Below are 16,370 nucleotides of genomic sequence, written 5' to 3'. Positions count from 1 at the left end.
TAGTTTTCACTTTTATTTTCAATCCAATCCACTATATTTATATAGTTATATTTAAACAACAAAACGTTTCCAAAGTGCTGCACAAGATCATAAAAACAATAAAATCAAAACGATGCAAATGAGCTGCACCACTAAATTAGTATAAAACAATAAATAGAAATAAAAACACATTAAAAAAACAATAATAATGATAATTATATATATATGTATTTATATATATATATAGTCATAATAAATAAATTAAAATAAATAAAAAGACACAGGGGACCACACAACTTACGTGGTGCTAAAAGCCAGAGAATAAAAGACTAGATTTAAAACACTCCACGGTGGGGGCTGTTTGGACGTGGAGGGGCAGAGCATTCCACACTTTAGGGCCGACAAAGCCCCCAATATTTGATTGTAATTTTGAAACAGCAGATTGACAATAACGCACTGTTTCACTTTGGTCAGCGGAGCAGGAGCAGGAGATAGAAACTAATCACTGGTAAATAAAGCCCAGTAAAACTCCAGAAAGCAATAACCAGGAATAACTAAGACAGTAGCTCAAACAATGATAAACTTGGTGATATTACTGCCTGTGCTTTTCATTATATCCATGTCTACTAAGGATCTTATTCAATAAATAGTCTCGGCTCTAATCCGGGCGGCCATCTTGGATTATGTCGTAACCAGCGCGTCACCGCGATATGACGAGCATGCTCAAACCCACCGGAATTAACTCAAAGCGGAAATGTTTACAAGGTCGAGGAATTATTTATTTATTAAAATCAGAATAAACCAGCCACATTTAAGTTTAATTCGGAATGGCCCTTTTAATTTAGAATTAAGTGTTTACTAGGTCAGTTTAAAGAGGATTTAACTTTTATTTTGAATTAAAGGGGAATTATAGCTCTCTTGTAAACGTGGTCATTGGTGCAGACCATCTTTGGTCATTGTAAAAAAGTAGAAAGGGGAGAGGGAAAAGAGCAGCAACTGACAGGAAATAAGGCCTTAATTGTCATTAAAATGTCTTAAATCAATGTTTCAGGATTTTCCTTAATAGTTTTTTTTGTATTTTTGATATTATTTTATAGATTTATGCCTATTTTTGTTGTTATCTTGTGTTTTTTTGGAGCGATACTGATTATTTTAGTCCAGTTTTTTTTTGTTTTGTTGTCATTTTGTGTATTTTTGTGTGTTTGCTTTTTGGGCCACAGTTGCATGTCTGCACAAGAAAAAGATGAATCTTAACCCTATGTAATAGATGTGGCGTTTTTTTCTCCACATTAAGTTTACTTAAATTTAATTTTAAATGGCAATAAAAAGTCTTACAAGTCTATACTTTAATTTGATTAAAGTTGTAACAACCCTGAACCGATGTGAAAGTCTGTTTTTTGTGTTTATTTTTGTTGTTTTTGTCTCTCGTTGTAGAACCAACGTGTTCCTGCTGACATGATCTTTTTAAGGACCTCCGAGAGAAATGGTAAAAACACTCATCATCCACATTTCCACATCAGGCCTGTTTAAAGTCATATTTAAAACTATCCCTGCACTCCTAGGGATTATCCTTGAGCCGCCACAGGAAGTCTCTGCTTTTAATTGTGCCCTCTCACCCCGAGTGAATCGTCTTTTTACTGGTGAAAACTTTTTGTTTGTCAAATGAAGAGATCGTAAAAAGTAAAATCAGTAAGTTGCACGCCAAGGATTCCTCATCTGAATACTCAAATATGGATTAGGACAGTAATCACATGGACTGGAGGAAAGGGAAGGCTTTTCCAATCCAATATCTAAACATCATCATGGCCCGTTTGAACCAACAAACCCACTGTTTGCCTGTGTAGGAAAAGCCTGAAGCTTGTTGTTGTTTCGTCTTCCTGTCGGGGGAAGACAAAAAACAACAACTTTTGTTTTACTGGAAATAGTGCTTGGTTATCTCTCTTCCATGTGGAGGCCATTAGGTCAATTATGAAGGGCCCGGGCCAGGATTGGAAATGTTGGGCAGGATGATGGACGCAGGCCAGTGGGGGGATGGGAAATGGCCCCACAGTAAAAAAAAATTAAAAAGCTCTGCATCTCATTCTCACAGTGGATCTCCCCCACCCCCCCACCCCCCCGCCAGGATATAGAGAGATATTTACAGCCCATTTACATGCATTTATTGAACCTTCCTCTTGTGTTAGCTTTCTGTTAGCATTTCTAATGCAGAAAGGTCCTAAATCAATTATCTATCATCTAATTAATTTCGCATTTATTGATTATCTTGTTAGGCTTCCTAATCAATGACAATATAGGTTTTAATACTTTTGGTGTGGGTGTCTGAGCCTTTTTTGTGTCAGTATACCCCTAAATTTCAATTTTTTCAAAATGGTAAATTGTGGGAAAGCTTGATATGAAACATATTTTAATAATTTTTTAACTACATATGTGTAGAACTGTACATAGAACTGGAACATGGTTGTTCCCCAGTTAAATTATAATTGACCTTTTTTTTTATAGAATTTTCATGGCAATTACAATTAAAAAAGTGAATGATCTGAAATTAATTACAATTTAATTAAAACAGCTTTGATGAAAAATTACAATTATAATTAAAATTATTCCATAATTGTAATTAATTATATAATCACACTATTACAATTACAATTGACCCCAAACCTGATTTCTACATCCAGTGCCACATTTTGGTTTAAATGTCCTGAGCCTGTATATTGTTGCCCCCTAGGGGTGAGAGAGGAATGCCGCGTCCACTTTTTGGCATCAGTAGGTTCTCAGTGTCCTCTTCCTCCTCCTCATCCTCCTCTTCCTCAGGCTCCTGTTTCCTGCGGACTGACCAGCTAGATGGAGAGACGGCCTGGAAACTGCGCCTCCCGGTGGCCTGCACCCAAAGGCTGCCCACGGCCGCCGTGAGTCCCCAGCATAGGCAGTGGTAGATCTGTGTGTTTCAGATCTATAATCATCTGGCAGAAAGTCACAGCCACATAGTGAACAACAGGGTTAGGGTTCCAAAGTGAAGTGGGCCACTGATTTTATGCTGGGACAATAAGTAATTTTAACATTATTGATCCCTAGTTCAGTGGTTCTCAACTGGTGGTCACCCTGGGACCCACATTTTGCCACGGTCATTAAATCTCGACCCAACACACATATATCTAATACTTTTAAAAACATAAATCTATAGATTTTCCTTTGCAACATGCATTTCAAAGCATGCCAGTCAAAAGAAAAGTTTGTTTCAAAATAAAAGACAAGTCAGACATTAGAGACATTAAGTATTTATTTATTTTTGACCAGCTGTCCTCGACCCACCCAGTACAGGTCTGCGACCCCCTTTGGGGCCCGGCCCACCTGAGAATTGCTGATCTAAAGTGCTTAATTCCTGTGATGGGTTTGTGAGGTTATGTATCAATTATCCAGGTTTGATTTGGCTGAACAAAGAACCTAGATGTGCTTTTATCGTTTTGGTTAGCTTTATTTATCAGGAACTCACAAGACTTTCTGTGCATTTTTTGTTGAGTTTACTTAAGTGTTTATGTGGAAAAAAACTACATGGCAAACATTGCTGCTGTTTACACTGTGATAGCACATTTACACAACCTGTGTAGTGTACGTTATTGTTGACTTTTGTGTGTTTTTAAAAAGTAAACTAAAGAATACTGAGTACTACAGGTTACTACCACTGTTTAATGAACATGTAGCTGGGCGTTAAACACGCAGACACAGATTCTAGGATGTATAATTATGTTTGCACATGTGTATGTATAGAACTGTGCGTATCTTTCTATAACTTTTTCTCTGCCTCTCCTCAAACTACCCTATTGTGGGACCAATACAGTACTTTATATCTTATCTTAAATATTGATTTAATTGTGGCCTTGATGTTTGTTTCCATTGTCTCCAACAGGACCTTCTGCAGATCAGATCCTACGTGTACGCAGAGGAACCCAACATTGACATCCACAACTTTATTGGAACATTTACCAGGGTGAGAAGGAAGATGTACGGAACAGGATTAGGACCACTGGAAAAAACTGATACAGTAGTGGAAGAAAAAAAATCACAGTTGTAGAACACTTATGGTTATTTATCTATCTGTCTTTTTTTTTCAGTCTTAAAGTCCGTGTAAATCAAATTCAGCCATTTTTTCTTAACACATTAAATAGGTCATAAATGTATTCCTTAAAACTTGTAAAAAGCCATTTATAATATAACTGTGGAGCTAGGCTTCACAAACTGTGTTTCAAATTTCTGTGTTCAGGATTTAATGGGCGGGTCAGAAATCATAGGTGTTACATAACAGAGCCTAGTGTTGTGGTGGTCAAGACCGGTCTTGGTCTCGAGACCAAATTTTAAAGGTCTTGGTCTTGTCTCAGACTCTGAAGCATTTTGACTCGGTCTTGTCTCGGACTCGGGCTGCCCGGACTCGGGATTTTCCGTCAAGACCGTTCGAGACCAGCACGAATTCGACCATCATTAGCATAAACCCGACCCTGCTGCTGAAGTACACCAAACTTCCGCGGTCTCCAGGGGGCGCAATTCGGCGCCTAGCCGAAAACAAAGCACATATTTAGACTCGGGGAATGAAACGCTTCCGCTGGTGCCACATTTTCAATTAAATGAACACTTTTTTGCTCTAGGATGGAGAAGACCTTTCCACTAACACCTTGTTTGGTTCGAGCATTTTTGGATTTTTCCAATATTTTTTGGTCTTTCACACTGCTCTCTCCCATAGGGTTAGGGTTATTACACAAAGGCGGCGCCCTTCCCATGCTTAGGAGTAGTTCCAGCACCTCCAAACTGACACGCCCCCAGTGTCTCAGAGCAGAGAGAAGTGCTTTATTTTTCCATGATTTTGAGACCTAATTTTATATACTTAGCAATTTTTTTTCGTCTTTCAAATGTGGCTCAATGGTCAATGACAAATGTTTCTGTGGTGTGACAAACTCATAACACACATTTATTTCTGCTTTACACGGACTTTAAGCTTTTTTTAGTCTTAATTTTTTTTTTCCTTTATCTTTATAGTTTTTTTTGGTTTGTGTTTTTTAGTCTTAAGGTTTTTTTGTCTTGATTTTGTTTTTTTGTCTTTACATTTTTTTTGTCTTGATTATTCTTCTTTTTTCCCCCCGTCCTGTTTTTTTTTTCTTTTCTTTTTGTTTTTTTTTTTTTTATCTTAGGAAGAAACTCGTGAGAATCACTGAAATTTTGGATTTTCTGCATGATCAGAAATTCTCAATTCACTCACTAGTTTCTTCCTCAGAAATCTGCTGCCTGCCTCCTTTTGTGGTGTGTGTGGGAGGAGCTTGCAGGTGTTCCGCAATATTAACAGATGAAAATGAAAAAAAAAAAAAAAAAAAACAGGACTGGAAAAGAATGTTAAGACCAAAAAAAACAACAACAAAAAGAACACAAAAACTGATTATTTAAAAAAGTGTCCTATAATTGGGATTTTTTTTTTTACTTCCACTACTGGATCTGCTTTTTTTCCAGTTGCCCTAATCCTCTTCTGTAAAGTAGTAACAATGATGTGAATCTTTAATTATTATCTCTGTAATCATGGACAGAGGCGTTTTAAGTTGGAAATGTCTGCTCGATAGGAGCTTCATTGCTGTGGTCATGTCCATAGGATTCTGAAGTCAAATTCAATTGAAATGAAGTGCCTGAAATTATGGGGGAACAATAATTAACAACACATGGGTGGGGGACCCAAAGTGGGTCATAGCATGTTCCTAGACAAAAAATAAAAAGATATTGTGATCTTATTTTGAAGGGAAGTGCCATCTATTCACATTATCACAAACAGGTTTTGCAAATTGTGTTTTTCTCTGTCATTGTGTTTTTAGAGTCATTTTGTTTGTCGTAAGTTATTTTTGTATATTTTTTTTGTTTTGTGTACTTTTGGACTAATCTTTTATTTTTCTCTCATTTTGTTATTGTCATTTTTTTAGTCATTTTGTGGACTCTTTTGGACTTACTTAGTATGTTTTCTTGTCATTTTGGGAACTTTTAGAGTCATTTTGTATGTTTGTCTTTTATTTTGTTGTCATTTTGTGTATTTTTGGAACAATTTTGTGTATTTTTATGCTGGTCAATTTATATTCTAGTTTTCAATGTTGTCATTTTTTTTTTTTCACATACCCCCGATGACACTTTGTGTAGATATAATATGTTCTAGCTCTTGCATTTAAAACATAACATATTAATCGCAGTGACATCATGACACATCATTCACATTCATTGTTTTTGTGTTGTTTGTGTTTCAGGAGGACGGGGACCCCCCGGTTAATGAGAGCCTGGGCATTGAGAACACCCTGTGGGCGAGCACCGTCGTTGCCTCTGGTAAAAAAAAAAAAAACCTGCAACCTCGGTCCAACTCATCAAGCATTTAATGTCCAGGAAGTAACCAGGACCATCATTTCCTGTAGTGAACCAAAGCTTCCTTTTGTAGCTGGTGAAATGAAGACTTGTCTAAACAAACATACATGGTATAACAGTAGCTGGTGTGTTTCTAAACAGCTCAGGACCAGTTCAGAAACACATTGTGTGGTTCTTCTTCTGCAGTGAATCAACTTTAACCCAAACCAACATGTGTTGTCCATTAAAGCATCGGAAATGTGCAGCCTATATTTCTAATGACGTCCTTCATTCTGCACATGACAGGATTATAAGTCTGGTGAACTTCTCGCTGACATGTTATGTTTTATGTCGTTCCTCTGGTACATTGACCCTAAGGTTTTTAGTTTTTTTTCTTTCTTCCCCTGCTTTGCTGCAGGCACTGTGGTGGGGGTCGTGATTTACACAGGCAAGGAGCTGCGCAGTGTCATGAACACCTCCAACCCCAGACACAAGGTACAGTAGGGTGGGAAACAGATTAAAGCCTTTACCGAGCTCTGCCGTATATTTACCTGAGACGCTACGTAATCATGTGATTCTCAGAGCCAATCAGCAGAGATCAAACTTCCAAAATGTGTAGAAATGTTCTCGTTTCACTTTAATGTGGTTGATAGGATTAACATGGACCTCATTTATTTCCCATCTATTGGTTACCTTGTTAGGTTTTCTAATCAATGAAAATATAGGTTTTTAGTGTGGACGTCTGAGCCTTTTTTGTGTCAGTATACCCCTAGATTATTTTTCTTTTAATGGTAACATGTAGGAAAGCTTGATATGAAACATATTTTAATAATTAACTACATATATGTAGAACTGTAGATTGAACTGTAACATGGTTCCCCAGTTTTGTGTTAAATTATAATTGACAATTTTTATAGAATTTTCATGGCAATTATAATTACAAAGTCAATTATCTGAACTCAATTACAATTTCATTACGATTACAACAGAAACAGATTTTTTAAAATTACAATTATGATTATGCCATTATTGTCTAATTATCAATTACGCAATTACAGATATAACTGACCCCAACCCTGATCAATGCTCACTGAGGGCTGTGATTGGAGGAAACCCTCCTCCCTCCTCTCAGCTTTTATAGGAGGGGCGGGGCCAACAGTGAATGTTGATGACGCAGGGGAATCTAAAGAATCAGTTTCAGCCAATAGCGAAATTCAGTTGTAATAGCGGTTCAATCCTTAGAGGGCAGTATATCTGACATTTTACAACTAAATACAAAAAATTCAAATACTGTTACTAAAATGTTAAAAGTTGGACGAGGATCAATAGTTAATACCCAAATACATAGTATGTAAAATAAAAAATGGGTTTGGGGTTTAGTTACTCTTTAAGTTTCTAGATGAGATGTTTACTGTATGCAAGGGAAGCGTGGCAAGATTTATTACCAAAAATAAACACGGGGGTGAAAGTAACTAGTTTGAGTAGTATTTAATTGAGCTACTTTTTACTTGTATTATTTTATGTATGACTTACTTGTACTTGAGTACAATTTAAAACAAGTAACAGTGCTTCTACTTCTGCTATAGGCCTCTGAATGTTAGGTACCATGATGATAGAGGCGAGCGCAGTTACCCGGCTTGATCTTTAGAATCAAAGCTAAGTCTCTGAATGACTAAGATTGTAATTAAAGTATGTGATGGGAATTTGCCTTTCAAAATAAAGAGAGAATTAAAGAAAACTGCTTTCTGATTGCATTAAATCTTTGCATTTGTACATGTGTTGCTCGTGATAGGTGGGTTTGTTTGATCTGGAGGTGAACTGTTTGACTAAGATCCTGTTCGGGGCCCTGGTGGTGGTCTCTTTGGTCATGGTGGCCCTTCAGCACTTTGCTGGTCGATGGTACCTCCAGATCTTTCGCTTCGTGCTGCTTTTTTCACACATCGTCCCCATCAGGTATGACTCATCTTCTCGTTTGTTTTGTCATGAGAAAGATTCTTGTGTGTTTATTCTGTGTTGTTCATTTACAGCTTACGTGTCAATCTGGACATGGGGAAAATGGTGTTCAGTTGGATGATAAAGAAAGACCCTAAAATCCCCGGCACGGTGGTGAGGACGAGCACCATCCCTGAGCAGCTGGGACGCATCTCTTACCTGCTGACGGACAAAACAGGTTGGACTCCTCTCTCTCTCTCTCTCTCTCTCTCTCTCGCTCTCTCTCTCTCTCTCTCAAGTACCCCCTGTAGTGCCATCACATACCCCTAGTGGTACGCGTACCCCAATTTGAGAAACGCTGCCCTGTAGTGTGTGACCAATAGGAATGGGTAGTGAATTGGGCACTTTTTTAGGTACGGACCTTATTGCTTCGGTACTACCTGGCAGGGTTGGGGTCAATTATAATTGTAATTGGTAATTAATTTAAAAAAAAAAAGAAAAAAAGTAATTGGTAATTAATTGCATTTATGATGGAATTATAATTGTAACTAGAAAAATCTCTTGCTTTTGTAATCGTAATTTAATTGTAATTCAGTTCAGATAATTGACGTTGTAATTGTCATGGAAATTCTATAAAAATTGTCATTTACAATTTAATTAAATGCAAACCTGTGGAATCATGTTACAGTTCTATGGTTTACGCATACGTAGTTTATAATTATTAAAATATCAAGTCTACCTGTCAGTTCTCTTAAAGATCATTTTACCATTTAAAAAATAGATATAAATCTAGGGACGCCCACATGCAAGATATTAATACCAATATTTCCAATAGTTAGGAAGCCTAACAAGGTCACCAATAGATGAGAAACAAATTAGATGATAGATAATATTGTTTTAGTGTATTTATTTTATATATCGGTTCAAATGTGAGGTACCCATCCCTAGTGACCAACAGGACAAGGGGGGGCAGAAAGTCCAGCAGTAAATGAGCGGTTTTAGAGGTGGGGGTTTGCAGAGGAAATGTCCTTTAAGACAGAGTTGAGCTGTTTCCTTCCCCGAGGGCGTTTGGCTGTGGTGGCGTTTGTGCTCCCAGAGACCTGCTGCTTCAATCATAAAAGGAAAAAACAACCAAAACCCTCTCATCATACGCACCTTTTGAACGTAACACCTCCACCAGTGTGCACTTCCTCTGGCATGAGGTGTTTGACGTCAGATTTATAGCCCTCATGGCCAATAAAATGATCAGCCATTTCCCCCATCCAGACTGAGATAAGAGCAGCGGGGTCTACAGGTCAGGCTAATGTATGTGCAGGGCCCCACACACAGAGGAAAATGCTTTTAAACCGGGGGCCAGGACACAGAAGTTGTGCAGCGTGGTGTCAAAGGGCCTCTGATCCTGTTTCTTTTGTTTTCAGGAGTGAGGACGGAGTGTGAAACTGGATTCAGCGTTCACAGAATTCACATCCTGTTCTCCTCAGTGATCTTTGAACCAATCAGCATTTATGAACCCATCACATAAATACACTTTAGATCAGGGGTCACCAATAGGGGTGTGCATTGCCATGAATCTGACCATACAATAAGATTCACGGTTTGCACGTCACGATACGATATTTCCTGTTACCAAACAGTATGATATGCATTGCGATATATCGCAATATCAATAATCAATTTTTTTTCACCTTTACAAAAACAAAATGGTATAAAATACATTTATTTATTTATTTTTTTTAACTTGCGCGTAACAAGTAAATGGTAACTAACTGTTGAAAAAAACTGTAATGATTGACCTGGAATGGGTGGAGTTTAAGCGTGCAGCAAGGAATTGCCATAGGATGGATGTTCTTGCGGGATTTACAAGTATCTCAATAATTTAAAAAAATAGTAAAATGACTCCAAACTCCAGAAAATAAATTACTGATGACATCATCAGCGAAGCGTGTTCTGAGAGAAGCTATGACATCATCAACAAGAAGTTCCACAGTGTGGATGGGAAAAATAATGGAATATATATGTATGTGTATATATATATATATATATATATGTATGTGTATATGTATATATATATATATATATATATTCTTTTGGTCAGAACATCACCAAAATTGCATCATCTGTTCCTTGTCCCATTTATCATTTTTCCTGAAAATTTCATCCAAATCTGTTCATAACTTTTAAAGTTATCTTGCTAAATGTCAGACACACAGACAAACGGAGGGTAAAACATAACCTTACCGCTCTGCGCTTCACGCTTGGTGGAGGTAATTACTCTGAAAAACAGAAGAAAAAAATAAATATTCAGAGAAACCGCAAAAAACAATAGCCCAAAAAAACAAACCAAAACAATGAATCATTCAGAAAAGATGTAATTTTTCTATTTTTTTTTTTCAGGTGAATGCAAAACGCTTCTGGAGTCATGAATTGAACAGTTTGTAAAGTGGTTTTAAATGTTGTGTTTATTTTCAGATGGATTCTGACATGTTGATATAATTTGTTCCCAGGAACTCTCACTCAGAATGAGATGGTGTTCAGGAGGCTTCATCTGGGAACCGTTGCATATGGAATGGACTCCATGGATGAAGTACAGAGTCACGTGTTCAGCGCTTACACACAGGTAGAAACCATGTTAGGGAACAGATTCATGGTCCAACATCATGGGAAGAGATGAGGATATGAGTTTGTGATTATTGTTTGGATGAATGCATTTTGACCTCAGGTGACTCTCTTTGTCCCCCTTTGACACCAGAGGTTAGCGAAGCAGGAAACGGGATTAGCTTCAAGCGACGCATTGAACGGACTCCTTTAATAACTACCATTAACCTCTGGAACGCACCGCCTCCTAAAAATAGACACGTTGTGATGCAAATATTGAGTCTCCCTCCACATCTGGATATGTTTACAGGCCACTGTTAGTGCTTTAAATAAGTACGGAAGCGTATTGCATTCAATCGAAAAAAATTAAAAAAAAAATTATTTTTTGGTCAAATAATTTTTCTTCTGTTTTTAAAATGAAATTTTTTCAGTTTTTCTGAGTCATTTTTTCTGTTATCCCATTATTTTTTTTCTAAATTATCGAGCTACTCGAGAAATCCCGTGAGAACATCCATCCTATAGCTACTCATTGCTGCACGTTTCAATGCTCTACCCATTCCGGTTCAATTACTGTGACATTTGTAATCTATGGAACATGTCATATCGGTTCAACTGATGGACAGATGGATCTAATATTTAGGCTTAAAGATAGAATTATCTCCCAGCGTCTTAAACCAAGTTGAAAGTAATTCTTTATCAAATTAAACAAGCTGACCATGTTTGCTCTCAATTAAAAAAAAAAATCTATCTGTTGTTCCAGATGCCCTCTAAGATCAGAAAAAAAATAGTCCAGAAGACTGAAAAACATTAGGCCAAAAAAACAAGAAAAAATTGCATGAAAAACAGAAAAAGAATTGTCCAAAAAATAACATGAAATACAGAAAAAAAAAATTGTCGAAAAAACAAACAAAAAATACCATGAAAAACTGGAAAAAGAAATTAAAAAAAATAGCAGAAAAACTGAAAAATAATAGTCCAAAAAAAAAAAAAGTATGAAAAACAGAAAACAATGTGTAGAAAAAACTAAAAAAAAAATACCATGAAAAACAGAAGAAAAAAAAATTAGTTGGAAAAACTAAACAAAAATTAGCATGAAATATAGAAAAAAATAATTCCAAATAACAAAAGAAAAAAAGTTGTCCAAAAAACATGAAAAAAAACCCCAAAATAATGTGCTTTTGTAAATGAGGGAGCATAGAAAACGTGAATGTAACAATCAATTTGCACATTCTTTATAACTTTTTTTCTCTCCACATGATCGTGGTTCACATAAAGCGTGTTTGCACAGCCTGTTAGTAGAATAGTTTTCTCTCAGTAGGACGTTAGACTGCACAGATTATTGGAATTGTCACCTCACAATAACTGACCTCACTTAGAAAAAACCTTGAACAGTGAATAAAGTCTCATCACTCTTCAGTCTCTGCTGGGACTTCTTTTCAATCATAAGGCTTTTCTCATAATTGTTTGCAGCCCACCTTTGACCTTCCAGCCTCCCGAACTCCAGCGGCCACCAAGGTCCGAAAGACCATCAGCAGCAGAGTTCACGAGGCCGTGAAAGCCATCGCGCTGGTGCACAACGTGACGCCCGTGTACGAGGCCAACGGCGTCACGGACCAGGCCGAGGCCGAGCAGCATTATGAGGACACGTGCAGGGTCTACCAGGCAGCAAGTCCAGATGAGGTAGGATGGCTCGCCACTTAAATATCACATAAAAAAATTATAGACCAGAAAGGTTATGATGCATTGGGCTTCATGCAGCAGTATTGTCTTAAATTTTATATTTTTATTAAGGTTGGGACCTTAATGCGTTATATGCGATTATTTATTTACAGAAAAATAACTTTTTTGCATTCCAAACAGCGTGGAACATTTTTTATTCCATAAGTTCCCGGTATACCTATAATATAGATTAATAGACCACCACACAAGAAAAGGGAGAACCAGAGGATAAGTCGTTGCTGTGCTACATGGGCATTAATTTTAATTTAAATAAAAACACCGGATGGAAAACAAAAGCCAAGTTGTGTGAAAATTGTGCGAGAAAGAGTTTGCTGATTTTCTATTTTACGTCTTTTTTTCAATCAAATTATGAGACATACAATCTTTATCCAGCAGCTTCAAGTACATCTTTAAAGGTCTACTTTATTAAATATACTGTATGTTGAATGTTTTAATACTTAACTCTTACACAATGTGCACAAATATCCTAAAATAAGATTAGAATTCATGATATGCAATGCAACAGACTTTATTTGGCCAGTAGGCACATGAGTGTTCAGCGGAAAAACACACTCAGGTACACAAAAAGAATAATAATATGGAAAGGTTTCATTTATTCAGAAATAAATGAAATGTTTAGGTTTTTATTTATTCAGAAACCTTTATACATGGCATTTCAAACAGAAGTTGCTGCAATGAAAAAGAACAATAATAATATAAAAAAGAAAGTAAGAAAAGAGCAATAACTGGCCTCTGTTTGTTTGTAGATGTTTTCAAGGTAAAATTATTGCATCTGAACGACTTCCTTTTATCTGAGGAACAAAAGGCAGCGAAGGCCACTTTCAGGACATTTTCAGCTTGAAATCAATTCCTTCAGACGTTTCACCACTTAAATCTATTGATTGATACGTTGAACATTTCTCAAATGAAAAGTTTTTTTTCTCCTGAAGGACACGATAATATATAATAACCTGTACGTACGTACGTGCGTGCGTGCGTGCGTGCGTCTGTGTCCCCGATGACTTCCAGAACACAATCACACATTCCTCACATTCTTCTTTTTCTTAAAGGACAAAAAAAAAAAAAAACAGTGACACAAGTGATGAACATGCTGAAGAAATAACATGAGCAACGTTTTGTGCTTTCAAAGTAACACATTTTTAAAAACCGTCTCACCTTCAGAAGCATTTTAATACGACTCATTCATGTATTTAGGATGTACATTATCTTCTAAATTATGAATGTAATTATTTAGAGACTTTGTAATTAATTCATATCGATTAACAATATTTGACACAAGAATTAACATTTATTTAAAGTTTAAATGGATTTTGTTAAATGACTGAATCAATGAAAACAATAAATGCCTAATAGTCTAATTATTATATTACGGAGTAGGCAGAATATTTTTATACACTTTAACTGCGTCCATCCGTCTGAGTTAAAGTGCACAGCTTTTCTCAGAAACTGTTTAAGATAGGACAACCAAATTTGGTGTGTGTCAATACCTTGATGGATGTCGAAACTCATATATGTCCATCAGCAGGTGGCGCTATAACCAAGGTCAACACGTTTTGGCCTATAGCTCCCACACCGTATGTCGCACATTCAAAAATTTCATATCCACAGATTCCTTGAATAGCACAGAATCAGCTGAGCTAGGCCACGCCCATTTACGCCTCGAGTTTTGTTGGCGCAAAATCGCAAAAGCTCCAAAACCTACTTGGGGTTTTGTCCAATCAACGTGAAACTTGGGATGTAGAGTCTTCCGTTGATCCTGATCTGAAGTTGAGGAAAGAATTTTGTTCGGTCAAAATATGTGCAAATTATTAACGAGTAAAGTTTTCTAGCTAGCTATCCATGGGCTACGCATAACCTGTTGGAAGGCTTGGCCTCCTTTCATAACTGCTTGCAGTTCTAGTTATTATTACTATCCCCCGCCACAAAGTGGAAAGGGGGATTTAGGTTTGAGCTCCGTCCGTCTGTTTAAGATCGTTAGTAATTGCATATTCTGATGTAATAATCATTTTTTATGTCTACATCTTAGTTCTTAGATTTAGGACATTTAGGAAAAGGTTATAATAGAACCAATTTGGCGGGGGATGTTGATGTCTATGTTTTCTTGTTCCCTTAATAATTGATTGACTCACTCTATGACGTAATAAAATAATTAGTAAACTCTTATGGGAAAAATGTTGCATTTTGGGCAAAAAAGTTATGTTTTAGGTTCATTATCTTGTTATATTATTGACCAGTTGTAACTGATAACCAACTTTTATCTGATTAATAAAAATATCATCCGCAGCAGATTAAAATTTATATTGTTTTGTAATTTCATAGTAGTTAAACATCTAAAGGTAATCTTTAGTTGATGGACAGCTGTGAGGTCCCTAAAGCGTCTGTGTTTCACTGTGTGGCCTCCAGGTGTCGCTGGTGCAGTGGACTGAGAGCGTTGGCCTCACGTTGGTGGGCAGAGACCAGTCCTCCATGCAGCTGCGGACCCCTACTGGACAAATACTCAACTTCACCATCCTGCAGATCTTTCATTTCACCTATGAGAGCAAGAGGATGGGCATCATAGTGAGAGTGAGTGTGTGTGCTTGTGCGTTAGGGATGAGCGATATAGACACAAAAAAGAAAATATCCCGATAATTTCTGCTATTTATCACGGTAACGATAATTAAAAACAATGAATAAATAAATAAAACTATTCTCAACTGAAAGTGTAAACAGGTTTCTTACAAATACAAATTAAATTGAATAAAACATCATTAGAATCTGCTTCAGTGATAACATTTACACATTAAAAACTAGCTGCGTACTCAAAGAGCTACTCATCATGGGTTGATATTTTATTTAACTAGTACAGTGCCCATTTTAAGTATGTATTCATATAGTGGGAGGAGTTTAATTATCAATCATGGCCAAATGAGTATGTGTTTGAAGGTTGGATGTACAAAGAGGTGTACATTCTCTGTATGTTTATTTGTGGGTGAAAAGTAAAATAGTGTGTGTGATTTCCCTGGTTTAATTCCATGGAACATGAACATGATCAATGTGTGAGTCATTTTGTGTGTTTTTGGAGCCTGCTTGTATATTTTTGTGCATTTCTGTTGTCGTTTATCTTTAGTTAAAACTGATAATCATACTAAATATTACCAGCAACTCACAAAACGACAACAAAGACACACAAAATAAGATGATATATAATGATGAACAATAAAAAGAACAGACAAACAACAACAGAATACACAAAAACACACAAATAATACCAACAACACACAAAAACACACTGAATGAGAGAAAAATACACAAGATTACTACAAAATACACACAAATAACAGAGAAACATACAAAACTACGGACTTTGTATTTTGTTAAGCACTCTGAGATGACTTTTTTGTAATTTTTGCTATATACAGTAAATAAAGTTGAGTTGAGTTAAGAAACAACCAAACGACACCAAAAACACACACTGAGAGAGAATTTTTTAAATAATACCAACACACAAAAAAGACTCCAAAAACACACACAAAATATGAAAAAATATACTGAATAATAAAAAGAACAGACAGACAGCAACAAAATGACCGGAAATAATAATTATAATAGAAATAAATCTATTCAGGAGGCACTAAAGACTGTTTCATTTCATTTATTTGTAAAATGAGATTCTTTAGAATGTGTGTCATCACTCATTCATTCCATCATGATGATATTTAGTTGTTTTTTCATTGTCATCTGAGCAAAATGTTGTAGTCGGACAAAGGTCCGACTGAATAAAAGGTAGA

The 16,370-nt window shown here is 36.4% G+C and overlaps 1 protein-coding gene across 1 annotated transcript in view; it reads left to right on the top strand.

The window, feature by feature from the left end:
* Positions 1-16,370, top strand: part of atp9a (ATPase phospholipid transporting 9A) — a 54,439-nt gene that overhangs the window by 14,849 nt on the left and 23,220 nt on the right. Inside the window, exons 6-15 of the mRNA XM_028453598.1 lie at positions 1,414-1,465; positions 2,791-2,885; positions 3,884-3,964; positions 6,243-6,318; positions 6,752-6,828; positions 8,126-8,286; positions 8,361-8,503; positions 10,770-10,882; positions 12,331-12,540; positions 15,004-15,165. Coding sequence (XP_028309399.1) covers positions 1,414-1,465; positions 2,791-2,885; positions 3,884-3,964; positions 6,243-6,318; positions 6,752-6,828; positions 8,126-8,286; positions 8,361-8,503; positions 10,770-10,882; positions 12,331-12,540; positions 15,004-15,165 — 1,170 coding nt within the window. The remainder of the gene's footprint in view (positions 1-1,413; positions 1,466-2,790; positions 2,886-3,883; positions 3,965-6,242; positions 6,319-6,751; positions 6,829-8,125; positions 8,287-8,360; positions 8,504-10,769; positions 10,883-12,330; positions 12,541-15,003; positions 15,166-16,370) is intronic.

This window comes from Gouania willdenowi, chromosome 7 (assembly GCF_900634775.1).
Source record: "Gouania willdenowi chromosome 7, fGouWil2.1, whole genome shotgun sequence".
Lineage (NCBI taxonomy): Eukaryota > Metazoa > Chordata > Actinopteri > Blenniiformes > Gobiesocidae > Gouania > Gouania willdenowi.
The sequence above is the reverse complement of the archived record's forward strand: the minus strand, read 5'-3'. Positions and strand labels throughout refer to the sequence as shown.